We start from the raw sequence: 25,873 nt of genomic DNA on the forward strand, positions 1-25,873 counted from the left end.
GGGGGGGGGGGGGGCTTTGGTGCGCGACCCCGCTGCTGACGTCTAAAGGGGGTTCGGGTTCTCCTGAAGCCGCGATTGGGGGGTGGGAATACGAGGCATTTCTACCCCCCCAAATCCTGTTCTTCCCGACCAGGGGGGTGGGGGGGGGCGGCGGGAGCGCCTCATTCACCTGATTCCAGCATCCTAAAGAGCCCGAACGGTCACTGCCCGTGGTCACAATGGAGACAGGCTGAGCTTGGGCTCCCGGGGCTGCTCCCTCCCCCCCTGCAAGGACCGGGCTGGCCAGGCCTGAGGGGTCGTGGGGTTGGTACTGGTTCCCTGGGCTTCAGCCGCCTGCAGCAGGGAAGGCCGCTCTCCTCCCATCTCTTCTCCTGTAGAGAGTCTCAGACCAAAAAGGACTCCCAGTAGCAAACTGCAGGGCTTCCCTGGGTCCCTCTCCAGCGCCTCTGAGGATCTCTGCGCCTCCCACCCCCACACCTTGGGCCCCTTCCCTTCTCCCCTTTCTTGTGTCCATCTGCCAACCCCGAGTCCCAGGCCCAGCCATCTTCCTACCCAGGGCTCTCCTCAAGCAATTGCTTTGGGACTCCGTTCATCCCTCTAATCCCCCAAACACCTGGGCCACTATGCCCCGATAGGTTGTCTTCCCATATTTAGAATGTGAGTTCAGGCCAAAGAAGTGGCTCAGTGGGGTAGAGCACCAGGTGTGGGGACAGGACACCCTGAGTTCAAATTTGGCCTCGGATACTTACTAGCTGGATGAACTGGGCAAGTCACTTCACCCCCATTGCCTAGCCCTCCTCTGGTCTACCTTGGAACCATACACACGTAGTGTTGTTGACTCTGAGGCAAAAGATGAGGGTTTTGGTTTTTGTAAATTTGGGGTCAGGAATGCCCTAATTTTTGGTTATTTGTATAGTATACAGTTAGAAAGGGCTGTTTTTTGAACCTTTTCCTAATATCTAGCACAGAATTTCCCACTTAGTAGGCACTACCTGAATGACTTGATGGGGACACATGCTTCCCAGTAATATTTCTCATAGAGAACAAGGTAGAGTCCTATCACCCTTTGTTGTACCTACTTTAGAAGACCTCGTATATGCCCCTCAACACCCCTGATGCTGCTTTAATAAGCCCTTATTCATCCTGTAGCTGTTCCTTGAGTCCTAATGAATTCTGTTGATTAGATAGAGTGAAGGCAAGCACATTTCCTACTGTAGGAATTAGTATAATGAAATCAGATTAGCCAGGATATTTGGGGAAATGGTTGTTTTGGTTATTGAATTTTTTGGTTAATCTCAGGTGTAACCAGAACACTTTCATTTCCACTTATGTTGGAAATCTTTCTAGAATATATTAGCCCATTTTACATCTTCAATAAATACTACATAGGGAAACATTTTGTTCATTCAGAGTATTTTTTTGTTGTTTGCTAAATTCTCATCATGTGCAACATTGTAGAAAACCAAGGTTTGAGCTCAGTTGACTGACCTAAAGCTATACCCCTCGAGTTGGTTTTTAACAAAAGCCTTGCTATTTATTATGTTGTCATTTAAGCCTTTTAAAAGTAGAATGCCTCAAAGATGTTTAGTAAATTGAGGGTTGAATTTTACTTAGTTGAGGTTTTATTATATTTTTAATTTGTAGAAAAAATGTGTCAGACTTCAGTCCCTTTTGTTCCCATATTCTAGGACTTGGTCAGGAAAGGGAAAGGAAACAAAATCTGTGATGGTGGCTTTATAAATTTATTCATCTTGTTTTCTTAAGCTTATTTCTTCCACTGGAATTTGAGTGGTTGTTGCTGCTATTTATTGTTCTTCTTACAATGACTTGTTTTAAGTTCCAATGCTGCTACTTCTAAGTTTTGTCATTTGGGGGCCTCCATTTCATCGTCTGTAAAATAAAGTAGTTGGAGGAGATAATCTCTATAAGATTCTTGGAATTTTACTATTCTGTGATTCTTTTTGGGATCCGTAGTTCCATGGCCCCCTTCATCAGATTAGTGCCCTTTTCTAGATCAGTCTTGCGGTAGTTGACCAGAACTACATTCACTATTTCTAATTCAAACCAGCTTTGTACAGGAGCAGAATTATGTCTCCTATGCGGTCCTAGCAGCAAACTGCTTTCCAAGGACCTGCTTAGGACACTGGTAGTACACTCAGCATTCAGTGATTAATTCTTCAACCGGGGAAACTCATCAATCAAAGGAAAATGTAACATGAGCCCCTTCTGTTCCTGGAGTAACTGGCAGCCATGGTTAAGGGGACTAAGAGAATGTTTTAGAATCAGCCTGTACGCTGCGAAGGAATGTTATTTTAGCTGTTGGTATTCAAGAAGTGAGTTCTTGTCCAGGGATGAGTAAGTAGACATATTACTAGAACTGATTCCATTAGTTCTTCCCTAATATTCTTCTTGTAAATGCAGCAAAGCACAAAAATGAAGTTAAACAAGTTCTCCTTAAAGAGGCAAGTACATTCGTACTTGATTTTATCTCAAGAAGCCTCATTCCATGAGCCATCTGGTCATCTCATCTTCACTTAAGAAAAAGCCCTAATGCAGAAGTCAACTGTTACAGGAAACAAAGAGATCAAGAAATTCTACAAAAGACATGTGGGAACTCTAAATTTAGAGAATATTTACTTAGACTCTGCAGTGACTTGAATAAGAGCAGGTAATTAAAAAGCAAAACTAAACTGCAAAATGATGTTAAAAGACTAAAAAGAAAAAATCAAAGACTTCTGTAGCTGATAGAAAAATCACTCTGTTGTTTCACAAAATATGACCAAAAGAAAGCCAAGCAACAAGATTTAACTGAACTCCAAATAATATCCTCAAAATCAGACTTAGCTTTAAAGAGCAGATATCAAGACAATGCCAAATTAGAAGAAAGAACAAAAATAAAGTGATGTTAGCATATGACTGAGGTCATTGAACTGTCTTTAAGTCATTGACACTGAGAAAATGGGTAGTGGACAAGAAAAGACATCAACATGAATTATCACAAATTTCTAGGAAGGTTTAGCTGAATCACTTCCAGGAGGACTGTAAAAAGTCCTATAAACTTTCTACCCCAGTAAATGGTAGATCTCCAGAGGGAGCTTCAAAGGGTGACTCCAGCTTAGAATAGAAATGGATTTGCCAAGTAGTATTGGGGGTGATGGTCATTTGATTCCTTGTGGAGAAACAGCAGACAGCAAAGAAGTTTGCTGAAGACTCAATGAGAACCAAGGCTAAACCACCTCATCTCTGAGGCATGGAGGGTGATTGTGGAGGAAGACCAGAGAGATATCTAGAGCTTAGCTTTTTGTGTTATCTCAAAGGGACTAGAAGCAGCCTCACTGGAAGCCTTCCCAGGCTACTGTACAAAACAAAGAAGGCACCAGACAAAGTAGCTCTCTGGAGGGCTGTGTGTGCTGGAAGCAGAAGCACAGTCTTGAGGACATCAAGTGACCTGAGAAAGGGAGGGATGCCAGAAGTTGGAGATATCCCAAGGAGCTTGGAAAATGCAGTAAGAGGAACTTCTGGCTAGGTTTTCAGTGCACTTTGCACCTACCAGCAGGATTGAATCTCACCAAGTTGTACTTAGCCACTTTGTTTATAATTGTATTTACTTTCTATTGTACCTCCCTTAGAGTTTAGGTGCACTCATTTTCCCCATTAGAAGGTGAATTCCTTGAGAGTAAGGATTGCTTTATTCCTTTTACTTGTATCCCCAACATCTGCCCCCTGAGTTCCTGGCACAGAGGGAATGCTTAGTAAGCACTAATTCAAAACAGCAAAATTCTGCCATATAGGATCTCATCGAGGTATTTTCTGTGCAAATGGAAAAATTATCCCAAATTTCTTGATTTAGTTAGCTTCCTGTGGTGTATGACATGCTTTATGGGGTTCAAACCCCATAATTCCTTTCTTTGGATCCTCAGTACTTAGGACAGGGCCTGACACATAACAAACTGGATATGTGCTTCTTAATTTCTTGACTTTGAGCTATACATTCTCTGTCATTGATCTAGTTCCCATCTTCTTTTTCTAAGACCAAGTAGTTATAATTATTAGTTTCTAGGACATTTTTTAAAAATCTAGTAGTATTCTTTATCACAAGATAATTAGGAAGCATCTTAGAGCAGCAGCATTGTATATAAAATGTATGTTTTTAATAAGGCATTTCTATGTGCTTGCTTTGTCAAAAGTTTTTCTTTTGTTTTGTTTTTTAGATGTGGAAATGTAAACTTTGCAAGAAGAACCAGTTGTAACCGGTGTGGTCGAGGTAAACATACAAGCAGCATTCTCTCCTGAACACAAGGACAATTTTTCCAAATTTCTCCAGAATCCAAATCTTTATTCTTCCATTTGCAGAAAAAACAACCGAAGCCAAGATGATGAAAGCTGGTGGGACTGAAATAGGAAAGACGCTCGCTGAGAAGAGCCGAGGCCTATTTAGTGCTAACGACTGGCAGTGTAAAACGTATGTCTTTGAGTTCTGTTCTCTATTGACTTCATAACAGTAGCTATGTCTATTTTTTTTTTTATCCTGGGACTCCATTCTAGGAGCATAGGGCCACAACCAGTAGGCAATGGGTCACACAGTCGCTCAGGGTCACCCAGCTGGGAAGTGGCTGAGGCCGGATTTGAACCCAGGACCTTTCGTCTCTAGGCCTGGCTCTCAATCCACTGAGCTAGCCCAGCTGCCCCTACTTTAGGTTGCAGTTTCTTTAGCAGATGTAGTTTTTACAGGGTGGGGTTGCTAGCCCCATGCCCAACCCTCCTCCTTTTTCATCCCGGCTAGGGACTGTCCTTGGCCCAGGAGTGGTAAGGGTGGGCAATAGGGGTCAAGTGACTTGCCCAAGGTCACACAGCTGGAAGTGTCCGAGGCCAGACTTGAACCTAGGACCTCCAGTCTCTAGGCCTGGCTCTCAATCCACTGAGCCACCCAGCTGCCCCCAGCTATGTCTATAATCACAGCTTATTGCTGTGATTATAGACAAATATACAAAGAAGTAATGTATGATAAAATCAAGTTATAAGTCCATCTCTTTCTCCTTCTAGAAACTGTCAGATATCGCACTTGGGGAGAAATTAACCCTGATTTCTATAAATGTCTCATTGGCTGAAGTAGCCTTTTAATCAGTGAGACTTTATTCTAGTTTTATTGGTAACCAATATTCACTGCTGTGTAAAAAGGCCTTGATTCTTTTTGTCTTTGTCCAATGTCAGCTGCTAATATAATTGTTTATTTTCGCCTGTAAGCGTAGACAGTTTTCCCAAAAAATTAAACTTGAATAAAAACTCATCCCAGCCTTCAGTGGGAGAAAGAACATCACTAAACTGATAGTGAGTTGGGAGTCATTGTGACTTTAAATGAGTCACTCTTCTTTCCTTTGACGGTTTATTCATTGTCAAATAAAGGGCTAGACGGATGGTCTCCATGGCCACTTCCCAAGTGTAAGATTTAAGCTCAGGTCCACTCAAGTTCTTTTTTTTTTAAACCCTTAATTTCTGTGTATTGGCTCCTAGGTGGAAAAGTGGTAAGGGTGGGCAATGGAGGTCAAGTGACTTGCCCAGGGTCACACAGCTGGGAAGTGTCTGAGGCCAGACTTGAATCTAGGACCTCCCGTCTCTAGGCTTGGCTCTCGATGCACTGAGCTACCCAGCTGCCCCCTTCCATTCAAGTTCTTAAGAGAACTTTTGCTTTTTCATGGTTTGTTCCTTCTCCTGTTTATGTGTAGAAATCCTAAGAAGCTTAGAAGTTCTGCCTTTCTCATAGGGCCACAGTGATAGGGAAAGTGCTCTGCTTTTGGAGTTCCTGTCAGTTAAGCTGCCACAACCCCAGTGACCTTTGGCATCTTATGCTGGCTTTCTGTCCCTGAAAAACGAAATGGGCTCTAACAGCATTTCCGGTTCCGAATCCTAGGACCTTTTTCCCTTTTGCTATTAGGTGGGGCTTCAAGGCTGCTTGGCCTCCATGATACTGAACGTGGGTTTGAAAACTTTGTTGATTTCCCAGATTCTGGCTTTGCTTCTACTTTTGAACTTGAGTAGAAGAGTGATTGGAATCAGAAGATGTTGGCACAAGTTCTTTATGCTTTGCATACCAGAAAGCTAAATATTTTTTCATTCTTCCACTATTTTGAAGCATACAAGGAGAGCTGGTACATTTAGTATGAGAATTGAGTTTTGAACTTCTTACAGGATTTGCATGAGTTCAGAGATTGAGCCATATTTTTGACTTTATTATATATCAGAGAATCTTTGAATTGGAAGGTACCGCAGAGATTCTAGGCAGCCTGGAATTCCTCAGATTTTTCTCTGAAATATGGACAGTTTTTTACTTCCAAAAAATCCCATTCCATCCACTTTATGATTAGTTTTCCATTTTTTACCAGTTTAAAAAAATTATCTTGTCTAAAAAACTCAGACATAAGTCTTTCCTAGGTCAGTTAGTGTCTTAATTTTGTCTCATTTTAATAAGTTCTTCTTTAATAGTGCTAAACACTAGCTCACCTTTTAATTTTCTCTGCCCTCTCTGGCTTTTTCTGATAATGCTTTGTATTCCACTAATGTGCTATTCTTTCCATTCTTAAGTTGCAGTAATGTGAATTGGGCCAGGAGATCCGAATGTAACATGTGCAATACTCCCAAGTATGCTAAACTAGAGGAAAGGACTGGTAAGTTATAGCCACGTTTTCTGTAGTAGTGATTTTTTAAAAGAATTGTAGTGGTAATGTGTGCTCTTCCTCTTATGGGCAAACACAGTCAACTGGTTTGTCGGTACTCACTTTTCCGCGATTTGTTCTTTTTTCAAAATAATCAATTCTCAAGTTCCTCATCGCATGCAAAAGTGGCTACTGAGAGCTAGCCATACCAGCAATGGCCTGAACCCCAACAAGGAGCGTGTGCACAAAAATGGAAACAATTTACTCCCTAGTCCTGTTTCTGTGTACACTGTGCTCTTTGCGAGTGCCTGATGTAAACCAGGGTGATTTAGCTCTGTCAAGGGATTCTCTGGATTGGTGGCCCATAACGAGGTGTTTTAAGTGTCTAATTGAATATTTATTAACTATACAACCTTGAAGTCTTGGTAGAAAAAGAATATCAGACATTTTCCTACATCTTTACTGGTACAAAGTGCCCTTTAGCTGTGCACGATTTCCCTTGTTCTTCAAACTTGCCCAGAGCATTAATGGGACTGGACTGGTAGACCATTCGTTGATTGAACGAATACTTTATAGGATTTACTGTGTGCTTAGTTCAAGTCCCAGCCTATGTAGAGATTACAGACTATTGGAATATAATACCCAGATAACCACTGCATGCTAGGTTTTTAGAGAACTAGAAACCATTGGCCTGAAGTCTGAGAAGGAAGTATTCGTTAGGAGCCTTGGGAATTCACTGGTGCTATTTTTTGAAAAAGGAGGGGCAATTGGGTAGATCCATTGGACTGTTTACATGGATCCAAGAAAAATCTTTATGATTTGGTGCAGCGTCAGAGGAACATAGACAGTTCTATGGCCCAGCTATCATTTGAATAAGGTGCACGTCTCAGCTGGAAGGAATAGCAGGCATGAATTGGATAAATCTGATTAAAAAATCGAATGGTGATAAATAGAACAGGTGCTTCAGTCAGACAGATGCCAGGCACTATGCCAATAAGCACCTGGGGGTATAAAGACAAAAAGCCATCTGTTCCCAAGGAACCATCTAATGGGGAGGCAGCCTACAAGCAGCGACTGGACTTCAGGAGGACTGGGAAAGAAGGTGACTACTAGGACTGAAGAAAGTCAGGCTGTGGAGAAGAGGAGGGAGACCAGTCTAGAATCCCTAGAAGTGGGGTGGGGGGGGCAGCCTCAGGGAGGCCTGAGGGTCTGGAGGGCAGGACGATGGAGAGTTCACTTACCAACAGAGGGCAAATGGTGAGAATCGATGGCAGGGTTTGAGGGTGTTTTGTACATTTTTAAGTACAATAAAACTTTATTTTTTAAAAATATATATTTAGCTCAGCCCAGTAGTTTGTTAGCTCCTAGAGGAAGAGAACGCCCAGGACAAAGCTGGGGGGGGGGGGGGGACTCCCATGGTGAGAGGCATGACCTGGAGGAAGACCCAGCAAAAGAAAGTGAAGAAGAGGAGCCTCATGGAGATGAGGCGAGCCGGGGGATGACAAGGGTGGGAATTCCTAGAGACCAGTAAAGGCCATTGCATTTTCCTTAATTCACATGTCAGGAACTTTGGTGAGAATCAGCTCAAAGGAGTTGCCAGTGAGAGAAGGGAAAGTGGTGGCGTCCTTGTAGGGAACTCACTATCAGAGGGAGGAGGGACAGCGCGGGGGATGGCAGGACCAGGGGAGGTGTGTTTGCAGGGCAGCTGCCAGCAAAGAGGGAGAAGACAAGGTGGGACAGAGGCCTCAGCAAGGACTCCTCCCCTCCTCGGCCACATGGGCGAAGGAGGAGATGAGAAGAGAAGAGGGAGCTTAGCATGGGAAATGGTCTGAGGCCCGTTCTCAGCACCCCGCAGAGAAGGATCACGAGTCGACGAGAGCCGCCCAAGCATAGCTGGCCTTGGCAGGGATGCCATGTGAATCAATAAGGCACAGGACTGTAGAAGCAAAGCTATCTGCCCTGAGGCAGCATTGGATATATTGGGAGCTCCTGAGGGATTCTGGCCTGCACAGGCCTCTTCTGGAATAGGAAGTTGATTCTAGGAGATAAGTTTTAAGAAAGCCATCAATAAGCTGGACAGGGTATGCAAGAGGGCAGACTCCCCTCAAAGAGCTGAGAGCTGGGAAGACCAGGCCTCCTCGGACGTCCTCACTTGGTCACTGCTTACAAGTGTCGTCTCTGCTCTGGCTTGCGGGGCCCTCCCTGATCTTGACCTGCCCCTCTCTGGCCTCCTCCAGAGTGTCCCCTTTGCTCTTCTCTGGGTTGGAATGGGCTCCCGCCTCCATTTCTCCAGGCAACCCATCCTTCGGGATCCTCTTTCACTTGCCTTTGCATAAATGCAGGCCCTGCTGGTCTTTGCCTCAACTGACTCTAGTCCACTTATCCAGAGCCGGTGTGCCGTCGCCTTCCTTTTCATGGATGTCAGAATTAATAACTAGATTGTAAGCTCCTTGAGGAGAACAGTCCTGCTCTTACGTTGCCTACAGAGAAGCGGTAGGAGAGACTTAGGTTACCGAAGGAGCCCTGAGAATGGCTTGTTGAATATTGTCTGAAGTGTTTCCAGTACTGTAGGAGAGAGGGAGGACTGAGGTTGTTGGATACAGCTTAGCTCTGACTACAGTGGAATCAAGAGCCACTTTCAAGGGGGCAGCTGGGTGGCTCATTGAATAGAGAGCCAGGCCTGGCGATGGAAGGTCCTGGGTTCATATTGCCCTCAGACCCTTCCTAGCTGGGTGACCCTGGGCTAGTTGCTTAACCCCTACTGCCTAGCCCTTTCCACTCAATACTCAGCATTAATTCTAAGATGGAAGGTAAAGGTTTAAAAAGAAAAGTCTCCTTCAGGCCTTGGCCAGTGACAGAGAGCAGTTCATCACTTTACCCAGCCTTCATTTTTATATGTGTGGGATTTGTTGATGGTGATAATTTGATTACAGAAGATCATCAAAGCTTCTTTTTCTGGGCCCCCTTCTATGAGAAAAGATTATTGAATTTGTAATGGTGTCTGGCATAATGGGAATTCACTTTGAACAGTCTTATGTATGTTCTCTGGCATTCTCAGGATGTGCTATACATTTCAGCTGACGATGTTAAAATATGAACACAGCACTTTATAAGAGCCTTGACTGCATTGTGCAGATAGACTTCCTTTACTTCCTGCAGCTCAATACCCTTATTAATTAAGGCATAATTAGCCTCGTGTATTTACTTCAACAACTACTTATTTAACATTTATTCAAGATAGACAGCACCAAATGGGGGTTAAATTAAAATCTGTCCCAGTAAGATCAAGAGTGAAACAAAATATGCCCATTGTTGCCAAAATTATTTAATATAGTCTTAGAAATGTTAACAAGAGCCATAAGAGAAAAAAAAGAAATTGAAGGAAGCAGAAAGGGCAAAGAGGTCATAAAACTATCTCTTCTTACAAGTAACATGGAGATATTCAACTAAGAAGTTAGTCGAAGCTATTAATAATTTTAGCTAAGTAGGATATAAAATAAACCTGCACAAATCATCAGACTTTTTATATATCAACAATAGAGTTGTTCAAGACAAGAGTTTCCCCATAATCACAGACAGAATAAAATGCCGGTGAGAATACTTACCAAAACAAAACTAGGAACTACATGAACATAATTAGAAAATACTTTTTACATAGTCAGATCTAGATAAGTGGAGAAATATTCATTGTTCATGGGTAGGCAGAGTCAACATAATTAAAATAGCAACCCTACCTAAGTTATCCTACTTACTTGGTGCCATCCCAATTAAATTACAAAAAAAAAAATATTTTATTAAGCTAGAAAAAATATAAGATTCATTTGGATGAACAAAAGATGAAGAATAGCAAATGAATTAATAGAAAAAATGTAAAGGAAGGAGGTCTAGCAGCATCAGATTTAAAACTATTATAAAGCAATAATTATCTGATACTGGCTAAGAAATAGAAGTGGAACAGAACAGATATACTATAAACAGTAGTAAAAAATTATAGTAACCTTGTATTCAACAGAAGTATAGATCCAAGTTTTAGGGATGAGAACTCAATTGGGAAAAATTGCTGGGGCAGTTGAAAAGTAATTTGGCAGAAACTAGGTATAGATCAAAAGCTGTTCGATGTCTTAGACATAAAAGGAGATCTCATAAGCAAATCAGAAGAAGAGGGAACATATTACCTATTAAATTTATGGAGAGGAGAGGAATTTATAGGTAAACAGGAATTGGAATGCATTATGAGACAAAAAGGACAATTTTGAGTGCATTAAACTAAATAGATTTTATACAAATAAAACTAGTGTAGCCAAGAATAGAAGGAAAGCAGAAAATTGGGAGAAGACATTTTGTAAAGTTTCTCAGATAGAGGTTTGATATCTAAAACATAAAGAACTTTGTCAAATTGATAAGAATAAGAGCCATCCCCCAACTGACAATTGAGCAAAAGATCGGAACGGACAGTTTTTAGCTGAAGAAATCAAAGCCATGTATCAGTAAGTGGGGAAAAAAATCACTACTTTTTAGGGAAATGCAAATTAAAACAATTCTTGATATCATCTCACACTATCACTGACTTGACAAATGTTTTGGGGGATGTGGAAAAATGGGGGCACTAATACACTTTGGCAGAAATGTGAACTGATCTAACCATTTTGGAAAGCGATTTGGAATTATGCCCAAATAGTTATAAAACTGTATACCCTTAGCCAAGAGATCAGAGAAAAGGGGAGGAAAAAAAAAAAAAAAACATGTTCTGAAATATTTATAGCGATTCTCTTGGTGGTGGCAAAGAACTGCAAATTAAGGGAATGTCCATCAGTTGGGGAATGGCTAAACAAATTGTGATGATTGTGATGGAATACTACTGTGCCGTAAGAAATGATGAGCAGATTAAATTTTAAAAATAGAAACTTACATGAAATAACAAGTAAAACCAAGAGAACATTATATACGGCTATAGCATTTAGTGTATAAAGAGTAACTTGTGAATCAGAGAAAGACCTGAGAGAGGTAGGAAAGGCATGATTTAAATATATGGGCTTCTCTGTTTTAGGTGATGCCTTCTATGATGTGAGGTGGAAGGAGCTGAGATACCTGAAAATAAATTCTTAAAACATGTTTTAAAAAGGAAACCCCAAAATGGGTTTATTACAAAGAGTCAAACACAACTGGGATGACTCAATGACAACAATATTAGAAGTACATTAACTGAACACTTTTACATTTTTTCTTACTCAGTGAGCCTGCTTAGTAGAAAGAAAGCCTCTGTACTTGGTCCGACCTGGGTTTTGCCACTTAATGCTTTAAGCAAGCCGTGTTTATTTCAGAGCCTCAGTTTCCTTATCAATAAGATTGGCCTGATGGATTAAATCTCTATTTCAGTTCTTAGCATTCTCTTCATTGTGATCATCACTTCTCTTACTATCAGAGACCACTCAGTGGCCAAGTGGACACAGGGCTAGGCCCATAGTCAAGAAGACCCCAGGTCATTGTGACTCTGGGTGGGTCACTTAACCTTCTTTGTCTATGTTCCCTCGACTATAAAACATTGTTAGTAACAGCACCTGCATTGCGGAGTGGTGGTTGTGAAGATCCAGTGAGATAATAATTGCACAGAACTTGGCATTTGGTAGGTGCTATAGAAATAGATGCTCTTTCCCTTTTGTGTGATTTCCTCTCACTACAGTCTGGTGGTACTAAGAACAAAGACTAATGCTGTTATTTATTTATAAGCTTAATTTGATGGGGAAAGGAGTGGCATATATTCCAGCTAATAAATAACCTGTTCAGGAATATATAAAAATACATTCTTCATAACTTAACTGCCTTTTCTCCCCCTTCCTCCCCCTCCCCCCCCCCCCCAAAAAAGTAGGTAGTTTTAACAATTTTGGATATTTCCTCTAGAGGGTGTGATTTGTCTTTATGATCTTTTTTTTTTTTTAAAGTTGTGAAAGGAGACACAGTTGCCTGTAATTAGAGGAACTGAGATCAAAATCCCCTCCAATCTGTGGCCTTGGACAAAGTAGTTAATCTCCCTAGCTGTTAGTCTCCTTGTTTGTAGGATGGTCTCAGGGGACTCTCAAAACTTGAGATCGGTTATCCTCTGAACTTTCATCCCCAGCCTAGATCTCACCCAGGCCTTTTAAAGCAAATTTTCACTCTGACAAAAGAATGTTTATACCTGACATAGGATCAGGCAGAGGCTTATTAAGTTCCTCTCGCTTCAAAGCCCTCTACCCGAAGGAATGGAATAGTACTGGTCTTTGCCTTTCTCCACGCTGCTACCTAAGTGATCTTTCTTAAATGCACATCTGATCCTATCACTCCCACTGTACGGTAAACACTAGAGGCTTCCTATTGCCTCTAGAGTCAAATATAAACTCCTCTGTTTAGTCTTAAAAGTCCTACACAGTCATCTTTCCAGGTCTTATTGGATGTGATTTCCCTCCCTCATTCCACAATCTTCAGGTTTGTTTTTTCTCTTCTATGTAATTTTTTTCTTTTTTGGAATATAGTCTTCTCAGGTGATGGGATTTTTGTTTTTCATTTTATTAGTCTCTTCAGTACCTGGCACATTGTAGGCACCAAATAAATACTGATAGGAACTGTCTGAAAGGGTTGGGGTGAGATGAGCTTCATTTGTGCTTTCCTTAAGCTGTTCAAGCAGGCAACCCCTCTTTTACTTATCAGTGAATGATATTGTAACAGACTTGGGTACAATGAGGTGCTGTTTTAAGAAGCTTCCTGCATGGAGCTCTAGTAGTGCTGATGGGGTTCAGTAGCCTTTCCCAGAAGAGGAAGGGGGCCACTGAGCTCTCGTGGCCATAGGGAGGCAGGAGAAGTGGGCAGGAATGGGGTATTGTATCTGCCCTGATTCTGGGAATTCTGTCTGACTGATTCACAGAACCGGAAAGGGAAACTCACGCTTGGGCTTATTTGATAGGTAAGTAGATCCTCTTTATAGGTAGAAATAATGATAAAAACTTGTGATTTTTTTTTTAAAGGATATGGTGGTGGTTTTAACGAAAGAGAAAATGTGGAGTATATTGAACGAGAAGAGTCCGACGGAGAATATGATGAGGTAAATCTGGTGTGATAGCACTCAAATGGAACAATATAAAAACAAATGCAAACTTCAGAAGTATGTCTACAAAGAAAGTTAAGTGAACATTTCTGTTTCCTTTTTTGTTCCATAGAATTGCCTTTTCTGCTTTATATATACCTTGAGGGCATCTGTCTCAAAATTACATGTTACTAGAATATTGTTAGCATTCTGGGGGAGGGCAAATAATATAACAACCTCGTGTGTAATTTTTTTCATTTGACAAATTGCATTGGTATAAAAATGGATGTGTTTCTAGTTGATTAAGGAAAGATTCTTTTCTGGAATTCTCTCTATTCAGTTTGGTCGGAAAAAGAAAAAGTATAGAGGGAAAGCAGTGGGACCTGCCTCTATCTTAAAGGAAGTTGAGGATAAAGAGTCCGAGGGAGAAGAAGAGGACGAGGATGAAGATCTATCCAAATACAAATTGGATGAGGTAATGAAACTTCTTATTCAGGATTATTGCCCATCCAATAGAAGGCTAGCCATAGCTTAGTTTTATAAAGCACTCTTCACCCTGGAGGTGGGCTGTTCATTTTAGGCATTTATCCTCATTACAGTAATAACTAAGTGGCACAGCTGGGTCTGAAATGCAAAAAAAAATCAGGTTTCCAGAGTTAAAGAGGACTTCGAATGTCATTTTTCCCAGCTTCTGAGCACATTGTCATGAGATAATTGGGCTGTCTGTTCTCCACTCAAATACCTACAACAGTGAGGAAGCTCCGGCCTGTTGAGGTGGCCCAGGCTCTTTTTGGTAAATACTGTTCAAGATCATCCACTGTGAGCTTTGGGCAAGGTCTCCCAGCCATCTCTCTGGTCTGACTGCCCCTGGAGGCAGGTCACGGTCTTAACGGTCAACAACTCTTAAGATAGAAGGGCAAGGGCTAGACAATGGAGGTTAAGGGATTTGCTCAGGGTCATATAGCCAGAACGTGTCTGAGGCTAGATTTGAATCCAGGACATCTCACCTCCAGGACTGGCTCTCACTTAGCTGCCCTCAATTTTTTTTTTTTTTTTTCTTAAACCTTTACCTCCCATCTTGGAGTCAATACTATGTATTGGCTCCAAGGCAGAAGAGTGATAAGGATAGGCAATGGGGGTCAAGTGACTTGCCCAGGGTCACACAGCTGGGAAGTGTCTGAGGTCAGATTTGAAACCAGAACCTCCTGTCTCTAGGCCTGGCTCTCAATCCAGTGAACTACCCAGCTGCCCCTGCCCCAAATCCTTTTACTTTGAATATGATGGAGATGTCATCAGGGCTTTGCTCTGAGTTCTTGTTTTAGGAGATCCCAGGGAAGCCTGCCAGGTCATGGTATCTGAATGCAAATGTAGCCAGTTGAGTGGATTCCAAAAGAGAATTGGGAGAAAGACCCAAATGCTTTCCTGAGGTCTGGAGCCTTCCTGTTGGGGCCCTGTTGAAACAGGACGTACATGAAGGGGCCTCAGAGTGACCTGTTCTTGGCCCAGTCAGGCTGGCCCTCCTTATCGCTGCCCTTTTGCTGGATGTTCACTGTCTCTTTAAGAGTCCAGTTAAGTCAAACTCACTAACCCATAGTTGAGAAACTTCTGTTATTTTCTCTTGTTAAAAGTTGAGACGTCATGTGGCCCTTTCTAGGGAGCTTCACTTGGAGTCCTGGGAAAATGCAATATCCCTGGCAGTGGTTCAGCCTGGTGGGGCAATAGATAGAGTGCAAGGCCTGGAGGCCAGATTAGCTGTGTCACCCTTGCCATGCCTCTGTTTGCACCCCTGTAAAATGGGGGATAATAAAAGCTCTTCCCTCCTAGGGTGATTGTGAGGATCAAATGAAACAGAATTTGGACAGTGCTTAGCAGAAGTAGGAGCCAGGAAGGTGTTATCGATTTCAATTATTACTAGAGAACAGAGTTCATTTGGACCAGCCAACTTGAATCCATCCATCCATGGCAGCTGGTGCTGTTACCTTACTTAAATTGGGTATTCACTCCTGGCCCTATACAGGTCAGTCTCTAGTCTGAGAAAACAGATGGGGGAAGGCTGCCAAATTCTTATTAAGCAGCTCCCCTTTTCTCACTGCTCATTAATCATCCCACCCACAACAGTGGTTTCATTTTTTTCTCAGGGTAGCACCTTTTTATTATCCCACCTCAGTTTCTTTGGAGATTTAGCCAGCCTTGGCTCTGTTTGTAAAGGGCCCCTCTCCTGTTACCTGGCCTAGCTACCAGCTTCTCTACCTCTTAGTTTTCCTCTAAGACGATCAGCACATTCCCTCCGCATTCACATTGATCTTAGACAACTATCCTTTTGTCCTTCCTGTTTAGAATTTCATCCTTGAGAGTTTCCTATCCTGCCTTGGCCAGCTTCCCAAGGAGAATTGTAGTCTGTGATGTCTACCATTCCTTTTTCAGAACCCAAACCCTTTGAAATCTTATCTCCTGATATTTAGGTCACATGTTGCCCAGATTTCCTTTTCTTCTCCATCACAAACCATAAAAGGGTTTGGTTTCTCTTCCTCTACTCCCTGCCCCCCTTGAGGTTGGCATCATTTCACCCCAGCATCTCATTGTTTTCTTTATGAGAATCAGATCCAGTATAGAATTCCTCTTGTTCGTTCTCACACTTTTTGGGTGGATAAAGTTATCATTAAGGCAAGTCCAGTCTGCAGGAGGTGCAGCAGATAATTAAAGATCCCATCTCTTTAGAGAAACCTGCTAAACCAACCAGCCTGAGGTGTTTCTTGAACTCACCAATTTCCTATTTCTGCCTCGTAATCTACTCCAATAGCAAATTGGATTCTTTTCTTTTTTTTCCACTCAGTACTCTCCTCCATGTTTCTTGCTCAGGTTCCAGACTGGTGAAAATGGAAAGGCATGAAATAACAGCCCTTCCCTCACACCACCAGCTGGGACTGGCACAGGCCTAGAAAGCTTAAGTTAACTTTGCCCCATGTGTATTGGGGGACTCAGCTGTGGATCCTTGCAGAGAGCTCCTGAACCCCAGGATACCTCCTTATTGACTACTCTGGGATTTGAAGATGTATACATGACTTAGAAAAGCACTAAGTTGTTTATTTGGGGTTTGGCGGGGCTTCTAAAATCTTGAGATAGGTTTATTATTGGATAGCATCCTAGTCTAAGGTCCTTGTTTTCCCAGGAATAGAAAACCTTACATGTACATCGGGCTCAATCAGATTCTAGAGGCAGCTCGGTGGCTCAGTGGATAGAGACTCGAATTCAGTTCCATATTCACTGACCAGCTGGCTGGCCCTGGAGAAGGAAATGGCCAACCACTTCAGCATTATTGCAGAGAAAACCCCAAATGGGGCACATAGAGTCAGGCATGACTGAAGAACGACGAGATAATGCCACTTTCTTCCCAAGATTGTCATGAGAATGAAAATGGGCTCGCATATGCTATATAAATTCCAGGTCTGATGATTATCATTATCTGTAGGCATTTAGGTTCACAGAAGGATCTCCTCGAGAAAGTTAAGAAACTTGTCTTCCTTACAATGCTCAGATTAGAAAAGTACGGCTCTAAGTAACAGGAAATGTCTGTTCAGTTTACCTAAGACCACATTGGAAGAGATTCTTAAAGAGAGGGTTTCTAGAAAGCCCAAAAGAGACTTCCCTTTGTTTTATCCCAGGCTGAACAAGGAAAAGTTGTCCTTCTGTGCACTCCGGGCCTGACCTTGCCTAACCAGGAGGACATCTCTGAGGATGCTGTCCTGGCTCTCTTTGAGGGACCAAACCCTAAAACTGAACTGGGTGCCGTTTTTTTGAGTCTTAATGGGAATTTTGTCTTTTGTTTCCAAAATAATCAATTCTAAGTAGAAATGTCCCATGTTTGAGAGATTCCTCAATTAGCAGGGGAAGCTGCCTCTTGGGCTTCTCCCTCTATGACAGGCTGCTTAGATAAATGAGAAATTTGTCCTGGCAGCTTGTGCCTAGCACTCAGGGAACGGTTTTTTAATGATAATAGTACTGATAGATTCTAATTGATAATGTCACTAGGATGAGGATGAAGATGATGCAGACCTATCAAAATATAATCTTGATGCCAGCGAAGAGGAAGATGGCAATAAAAAGAAATCCCACCGAAGAAGTCGCTCCAAGTCTCGATCTTCCCACTCCCGATCTTCATCTCGCTCATCCTCCCACTCAAGCTCAAGGTCTAGGTCCAGGTAAACGGGTACAGGCCAAGGGTAACACCAGGCAAAATGTCAGTATCTAACTTCTTTATTTACACATTTTGGTTTTCCTTGATTGAATTAAGATTTCAACTTCATTTAAAGAGTTCATCTTTGATAACAAGTGATTTCCTTGAGATAATGCATTTGTGTCCTATAACTTCATTTGTGAATGTGGTTTTTATGCAGCCCTTCCCCAAAATAGGCGTCCTCTTAAGGTATCATTTTGTATAATTTAGTGTTGTGCCTTCTTTTCTGAAAGAATTTAACCAAGAAGAGTACAAATAAAATGCTAGGGGTGAGATTGTCCAGCTCGAGACACACACACACACACACACACACACACACACACACACACACACGCCTTGTGTATACACATAGGTCACACACCCATCCACTTAAATGTACATTATTAATTAATGTGCAGGACCCATTGATCATTTTCCCCCAATTTTGAAGAAACATTAAGTCAAATAAAATGATTAGGGAAGGGATCTAGCTGCTGTTTTTCAGTAAGTGGCACAGTAGGCTCTGCACATAGTCAATTGGGAGAACTCAAATTCAAATCCAGCCTTAGACACATGACCTTAGGCAAGTCACTTAACCTGTTTGCCTTGGTTTCCTCATCTATTAAAATGAGGATGATAATAGCACTTACCTCCCAGGGTTGTTGGGAGGATCAAACGAGATGATAATTGTCAAGTGCCGGCACCTAGTAAGTGCTATGGAAATGTTAGTTATCGTTATGGTTGTTTTTGTTCTTAATTTGTGTATCCCCTGAATTGAACACAATGCTTGGCACACAACACTATAAAAATGCTTATTTCCTATTCTTCTTGAGGGTTGGAATAGGTGGAATGGAAACAGTTTCAGATAAGAATTTTAAATTAAGCCATCGCTTCTGCTTTGTAAGTTTCTCAGCATTCTGGAAAATAAAAAGGTCGAAGAGTCGAGAATCTCCTCTCCTTAGTGTCTGTCCATCCATCCGTCTGTCTGTGTCCAGAGAGGCCTCTGGTCACTTCTCTGGCACCTCTGGTGATTCACGAGGGGCTCGGCTCTGCAGGAAACAGACTGTCCCGAAGCATCAGCAAGACAGCACCCGCCTTCAGCGCTGCCTTTCAGTACAGCCGAGCCTAGAGCAGCCCCAGTTTCTTTAGTGTCTCCCTTCACGTGCCCGTCACCGTGTGACTCCCTGGGCTTGCCATAGAATGACTATAATAAGTTCACATGGTGAGAGCGCGGTCAGAGGTGTAGTCACGCTCACTTGCACCAAAGTGGGTTGGTATAAACCAGAAATTGTTTAGTTCTTTGCCTCTAGTTTGTCCTTTCTCTTGAAATCGTGGTGCCCGAGTGTCACATCATAGTCTTACTCCCTGTATGTCGTGAGACCAGTATTCACTGAGTATTGAGTGATGGGGTTGGTATTGTGAAGTTTTCAGCCATTCCCTGATGTAAGAACTTTGAGGCAGAAAAAGGGATCATTGCCCTAAATTTCCACGATTTGTTTCTTTCAAGCCACTTGGTGCGCCTCCTGAAGCGTGGCGCGGGTAAGAGGGTTGAGTGGCAGAGAAAGAATGAAATGTGGTTACATGTGCTTTCTGAGACCTGAGAACAAACCAAAAGCATTCTTGGAGAAAAAGCAGAAAAGGTTGTCTCCAAGATCACCACCCAGTGATTTCTTCAGGTCCTCCCCATTCTTTGGCACCCACTAGGAAACAGCTTTGACGCGGTAGGGGAAGAAGTAGATTTTAATCCAGATGCCGCCTCTCCAGCTCTTAGTAGGCAGCCCACACTAAAGGCCTAGGACATAAGCTGCCTTTTCCATGGACGCCTTCCGCCATTCCCTCAGCCTTCAACAAGGTGGCTCCCCTAAAGTCGTCTTTACTGAGACGATAGCGGAAGAGCCGCGAACCTTTTAGTCTTTAGGAGTGGAGCGGCCTAGACAGACCATCTAGCAAGTCGCAAAGAAAACGGAGAAGACAGTTAATGGAGTTGATAGAAAAGCAGGTCCCAGGGCCCGCCTGCAGTGTCACCCGAGGCAGACGTGCATCCTATCGAGGAGGAGAGAACGCGGGACGACTAGGGGTCCTTAGAGAGTTGTGAGGGCCGCTCGGAGCGGCCCTGCTGTTGGGGCTCCTCCAGGCAGCGGCCTTTTCCTTGGTGACCTTCCAAGGGGGGACTAACTAGGTTTGTTGGCTCTGCCAGAGACCGCGGAGAGGGGCTCCTTACTAACCGCTGTCCGTGTGTCCCAGAGCCCTGTCTTGTTGCATGAACGTCACGTGTCGTGTGCCTCTTCCCTTCAGTGTTGGTAGCCAAAGGCTTGCTTAAGTGATACTGGAAAAAACCCTTCCGTGTTGTTCCAGGTCCCGCTCAGGAAGCTCCTCCAGCTCCCGGTCAAGGTCTCGGTCCAGTTCCAGAGAACTTTCGAGATCTCGTGGGTCGAAATCCAGGTGAATGAGGTAGCATTGACTCTCCCCTGCAGAGGAAATCAAAAGGCACCAGAGAGCGTGGCTGCTGCTGCTGCTGCTGCTGCTTGTACAGCTTTTGTTTGCTTTTACTTGTCCGTTTTGTTTTAGCATTAGAAAACTAATGCTCTTGCCTCGGCTTAATTTTCTCACCCTGAAACGTTTCCATTGCCAGCAGTGTGCCAAGACATTCCCATGATTCCTTTAAATGACGATTTGTTATGTTGGTGGTAGGATCCGGTGAGGCGGGACACCATGGCCAAATTGGAGCTCCCATTCGGCCCTCAACACAGCGATGCCACCCGTGTGCTGGCATCTCTTATAAGACGAATGAGTTCACGTCTCCTGGCCAGAGCGAGAGAAGGATTGCCCACTATTGCTTAGACCAGACATACCATCTGGACCAAGAACAGTTCCCCTATCATAATTCCAGAGAAATCCAAACCAGCTGCCTTTCGAGACATTTTTGAGGCCCCCTTCCATCCGCCGCCTTTTTTGGCTTCACCTAGAATGCCTTGGAATGTTCCACCGTCCAGGACATCTCACATACAAATAGGACGAGCGTTAGAGCGTTAGTGTCTGCCTCAGGACATGCGTGGGGTTGGCGGCTCTTCTAGGCGGAATGTTGGTGCTCGTTGAGCTTGCGTTGAGGGTAGCCTTTACAGTGAAGATCTTTATGGGGGGGACGGACGGGGGGAGGCAAGACCCTCCGCTTTGTTTGTGCGAAGTCCAGAGCTGCTCCGATTTTAATCTGTTAATGATACGTCTTTGATGCCGCCTTACAGAGGCAGCGCCTGGTCTTGTTACTCTAGCGAGAAGTAGGAGACAGCAGTTAGCATCAGTGCGTTCAGAAATGCACAAACCCAAGCTTGCCAGCGGGACTTTTTCCCTTTTTTTTTGGCAAAGTAAGCATTCAGCCTGAGAAGGCAGAGCTGTAGGATCTCCTAGTGTTACTGCAGTAAGAAGAATGTGAGTCCCAGGACTGGGTGAGCGTTGCTCCTCTTGTAGAAGCCCCCGTGGCAGCTTCGCTCCAGCTTGCCTGGGTTTGGAAGGTGGCCCAGTGCTAGGCTTCCACTCGGCAAGCGAGCGCTGCCCTTGACCCCAGTCACTGGAGCAGCCTCCATTCTTAGCCTCACATTTTTGCTTGCTCACAACCTTCCAAAGAATTCTCCTTTTGGGCTTTTGATTCTTAATTTCAGCCCAAAGGTGAATTTTTTGGGATGTTTGAGCTAAACGCTTCAGCCATAATTATGTAAGTGAGAAGGCGTGCTAGGCCTTCCACTTAAAAAGATGTACTTTTTTCCCTAAGTAAAACATGTGAATGTCAACACGTCATATTTCATGAATAGTGCTTTTTGGATGAGATTTGTAAATGTTTTCAAGCAGTTTAGTAAATTATTGGTTCTATTTTCATTTAAATATTTAATGATTTGACACATTTGCTGTTTCTTTCTCCTTCCCTCCCCTCTTCTCTCCCACTGCCATCCCTGCTTTCTCAAAGCGCAACTTGTGTTAAGTTGCCTAATTTCAAATGGATTTAATCATTTTCTTATCCTCAGGAAGTTGTTTTTAAGGTGGTATTTTGTTTTTGCTTTTCTTAAATGGGAAAGTTTCATTTCTAAATGCACAATTACATGTTTCATTGTAGTCTATATTGTGCTTTTCATTCCCACTTTGCTTCCCTTTGTTGGTGTGACTTAAAGGAAAGATTTACTCTGATGCAAATAAAATAACAGAAAATGCATCATCGTATTTCTAGTTCAACAAAAAAAATGAACATTTTAATTAAGTATTAGCTTAAAAAATTCATGGGTGAACCAGAGTCTTCTGGTGAGGAAGCAGTAAGTATATTTGCCTTAGGAGATCGTAGAGTTATTAGGATAAATCATGTTTAAAAGTGCTTGGATCTGATAGCTAAATAGTCCAGGTCTTGGCTCTGCCTTGTAATTAAATGTTTAATTTATTTCTCAATCAATAAAGATCCAGCTCCAGGTCCCACAGGGGGTCTTCCTCCCCACGAAAAAGATCTTATTCAAGTTCCTCATCATCTCCCGAGAGAGGCAGCAAACGAAGCCGTTCTAGATCTTCTTCACCCGGTGATCGCAAAAAAAGACGCACCAGATCACGGTCACCCGAAAGGTTTGGGTTTCTGTAGAAATAAGAATGGGTGTATTTGAGTGTGTAATACGTTTACTAAATGCGTGGGAAAGGGGTGAATTTGAGTCACTTTCTCCAATTTTAAAATAATATTTTGTTTTAAACCCAGTTTTGTTGCTTAGGAAGAATATAGGTCAAATTGCCCATTGTCTGGACTTTTTTAAACATTTAAGTAGCAGTACTATAGCCAGCTCCCAGTTATTCTAGGAAGGATCTTGTCTCTTCCACTTAGGCTTCTCTTTTATCACATTGTTCTTGGCCCTTTCCCTTTGCATGGGAAGAGGCTGATTTAGCTCTTCTGAGTATTAACCCAGAAGTTTAACGTGAGTGTGGCGGCGCTTGTTGGGAGGGAGTCTAAGAGCTCTGCCCAGTGAGCCAGAACGTGTCTCTGCAGATCCCCCAATAGTGGTGCTACGTCCATGGCTTTCCTTCCATCTGCCTTCCCTCAATCACTGTCCACTTGATTCCCAGGAGAGGACATTTTTTTGTCTTCAGTGTTCTGGGCTCGATTATCCCGCGGCAGGTTCTCTTTATGCCTTCACCCTGGGCTCCCAAGCCTTTCTCTCTTCAGCTTGTTCCCTGTTTCTAAAGCCCACCTTCCACTTCCCCTGACTCTAACCTTGGCTTTAGACCATCTGGTTTCCTGACCGGTCAACTTCCCAAGCCTTTGCCTAGTCCATCAGGCCATCATCACATCAGACTTGGGGGAAGCTAGAAGTCAGCTTGGGGTGCCGGGTGGCTGGGGAACATCTTCCCTCTCCCCAGTTTTGCTTTTCTCTTCTAATTGTGCCTTCCAGGGCATGATTAGTGGGTGAAGAAGTCCAGGTGATAGACACACCTGGAGCTCTCCTCCCCGAAGAGAAAGGCTTTTGTTGAGGCAGACCCACGCTGTCCTTGTCCACGCCTTTTCCCTGCTCGATTGCCGGAGTGGCTTCTGGCCTTCAGCACTTACTGGCGAGGCCCTTTCCTTGTTCTCAATAATTGGGAGCTGGCTATAGCAAGATGAAATGGTTGTGTTTCTTGGCTTTTCTTTTTTTTATTCCTGAAATTGTAAATTAAGATTGTACTGTTAATGCCACAGACCGAAAGCCTGAATCTGACCTCCTCTTGACCTCTAGACAAATGGGTCGACCCAGTCCGAGTGTAGCCTAAGTCCCCCTTGCCATCAAGGTGTTTGGTCTCGGGGCCCTCGCTCAGCACCCACTCAACGCCTTGCCTGCTCTCTCCATTTTTATCTTCCAGGCGCCGCAGGTCATCGTCCGGATCGTCTCATTCGGGTTCCCGTTCAAGCTCTAAAAAGAAATAATGTATTAAAATTTACACCTAAAAAAGTCCAGTAGAGTGCATGAAGCCTATTTTTAAGAAGTTTGGTGTCTTACTTGGTCAGAAGTGCTTAATCTGCTAGTCGAGGTGCATGTCCGTCGTTGCTTTCTGGAAAACTTCAGCTGTGTCCATTCCTGAAATGACAAGTCCATGAGCATTTTAAGCCATAATAGCCCCCCAATAGTTGTCATGTGTTTGTTGTTCTCTAATTATTTAAGATGTGTTTTCTCTAATTACTAGAGAGCTTGATATGACCATGTTGTTCTTCATTTTCAAATATTTCCTGATGGTAGAGAATCTGCTGACTTTTACACTTGGGGTCACAGAAGTCCCCAAGGCTTGCTGGGCTTTGGGCGTTCTGCCAGTGACTGTGGAGAGCTGGGTGGAAAAAGCCATTTCTTCAGGTGTTGTGTTTACGATTATGCTCCACAACAGTAAATTGGAGAGATCCAGGATGGGGCTTCTCTGCTGTGAAGCTCACCGTGATGTCTGGAGATCACTGTGGCTTGGGTTTTCCCTTTTTTACTTGTCCTCAATGCTGCATCCTGAGACAATGTTCAAACTCTGTTCTCAGTTACCAGAGGAAGTGGCTTGTTTCTCCCTAAATTAATTTTGAGGTTTAGGCACTCAGTTCAATAGAGTTTCTCTCTTTTGTGTTCCTTTCTTTGGCACAGCTTTGTAAGAAACAAACTTCCTTAGATGGCCTTCTGGCCCCGTTAACATTTCCAGTACTGGTTTATAATGGTGAATGTGTAAGCTCGTGGGGGGGGGGGGGGGGTGTTTTTTTTGTTTTTTGCTTCATTTTTATTTTACTTTTCAATTTTTTAAGAGGTTGGATGTGACATGTTCCTGAAAGCCCATACATAAGTGGGCAAACAAGGCTAAAAATCTGAGACTCCTTAAGGAAGAGGAAATTGAGAAACTAGCTGGGAAGTCTTCCCTGTTCGTGTTGTAAGGCAGGCGGTCCCTGATGTCTGGGCCCTCGAGGGGATGAGCCCTGGCTCTGCCCTGTTTCGCCTTTCTTAAACACACCTTGGGAGGTTTCCTTGTGATGTACAAAGGAATGTAACCGCAAATTGTCATTGCCCCCATTCCCTAGAAACGGCTTATGGCTTAAAATGCTTTCAGGAATTTGTTTGATTTCTGTATCAAAATCTGGTCTCTGGAGCTCCGTAGAGTCTGCCTTGGGGGGGGGGGGGGGGGGGGCTTCTCTTAACAGTTTCTTCAGTGGTATCGCAAGGTAAGTATACAAAAGAGGATTAACAGTTGAGTCTGGTGCCTTTGTGTCATTAAGAAAAGATGAAGGAATAGTTTGGTCATTTGAATGTGAGAATGTGAACAAGTGAGCAGTAAATGATAAACTAATGAACAGGTGGAGGCAACCGGAGCAAAATTATAATTCAAAGAAACTAGTTTTAGTTTTCTATTGGACTGATCTTAAAAATAAAAGCAAAATGTTTTAGGTAGAAATATTTTGATAATCTTTTTTGCAGAGAATTGAACTTCCCCACAAGTTTCATACCTCTCTATGAAGCTATGCACACACACATACACACACGTGTGTGTGTGTATGTGTGTGTGTATAGCCCATTTCTTTGCTAACTGTAGTGGTAGGTCACACAAGAACACTTAGTCTCTTGTCATTGTGCCTCTGACTTCTCGGAAGTCTCTTCCCTTCTCAATTGTGAAGATCGAATGATCTGCTAGAAGCTACATGTTACCGTTGCTTTCCTCTTGTGTTCTGTACCCTCCCTTCTCTTGCTGTACGTAGCAACGCAAGTTCTGAATTTAGAAATGGTAGATTCCAGAGAATTCTGATGATTATGATTTCATTTAGTTTCACTAAACTGTACTAGTTCGTTTCATTAAGAGATGATGCTGTAGACAATGTAAATAAAGCTTGTGAATCAAGCAGCCAAGCGAGTGGTGTTTGTTCAATAAAGTCGGCGCTCCGAGCTCCAAACTGAGCTTTCTCCTGTGGCTCCCTCCCGCTTTAGGGGCTCCTTCCTTGGCTCT

At 43.1% G+C, this 25,873-nt stretch overlaps 1 protein-coding gene across 1 annotated transcript in view; it reads left to right on the forward strand.

The window, feature by feature from the left end:
- Positions 1-25,039, forward strand: part of ZRANB2 (zinc finger RANBP2-type containing 2) — a 35,554-nt gene extending 10,515 nt beyond the window's left edge. The window contains exons 2-10 of the mRNA XM_044674755.1: positions 4,212-4,264; positions 4,354-4,462; positions 6,580-6,662; positions 13,649-13,725; positions 14,048-14,182; positions 17,737-17,906; positions 20,276-20,362; positions 22,358-22,516; positions 23,777-25,039. Coding sequence (XP_044530690.1) covers positions 4,212-4,264; positions 4,354-4,462; positions 6,580-6,662; positions 13,649-13,725; positions 14,048-14,182; positions 17,737-17,906; positions 20,276-20,362; positions 22,358-22,516; positions 23,777-23,840 — 937 coding nt within the window. The 3' untranslated portion in view covers positions 23,841-25,039. The remainder of the gene's footprint in view (positions 1-4,211; positions 4,265-4,353; positions 4,463-6,579; positions 6,663-13,648; positions 13,726-14,047; positions 14,183-17,736; positions 17,907-20,275; positions 20,363-22,357; positions 22,517-23,776) is intronic.
- Positions 25,040-25,873: the final 834 nt, after the last annotated feature.

The sequence above is a fragment of the Gracilinanus agilis genome, chromosome 4, assembly GCF_016433145.1.
Source record: "Gracilinanus agilis isolate LMUSP501 chromosome 4, AgileGrace, whole genome shotgun sequence".
Lineage (NCBI taxonomy): Eukaryota > Metazoa > Chordata > Mammalia > Didelphimorphia > Didelphidae > Gracilinanus > Gracilinanus agilis.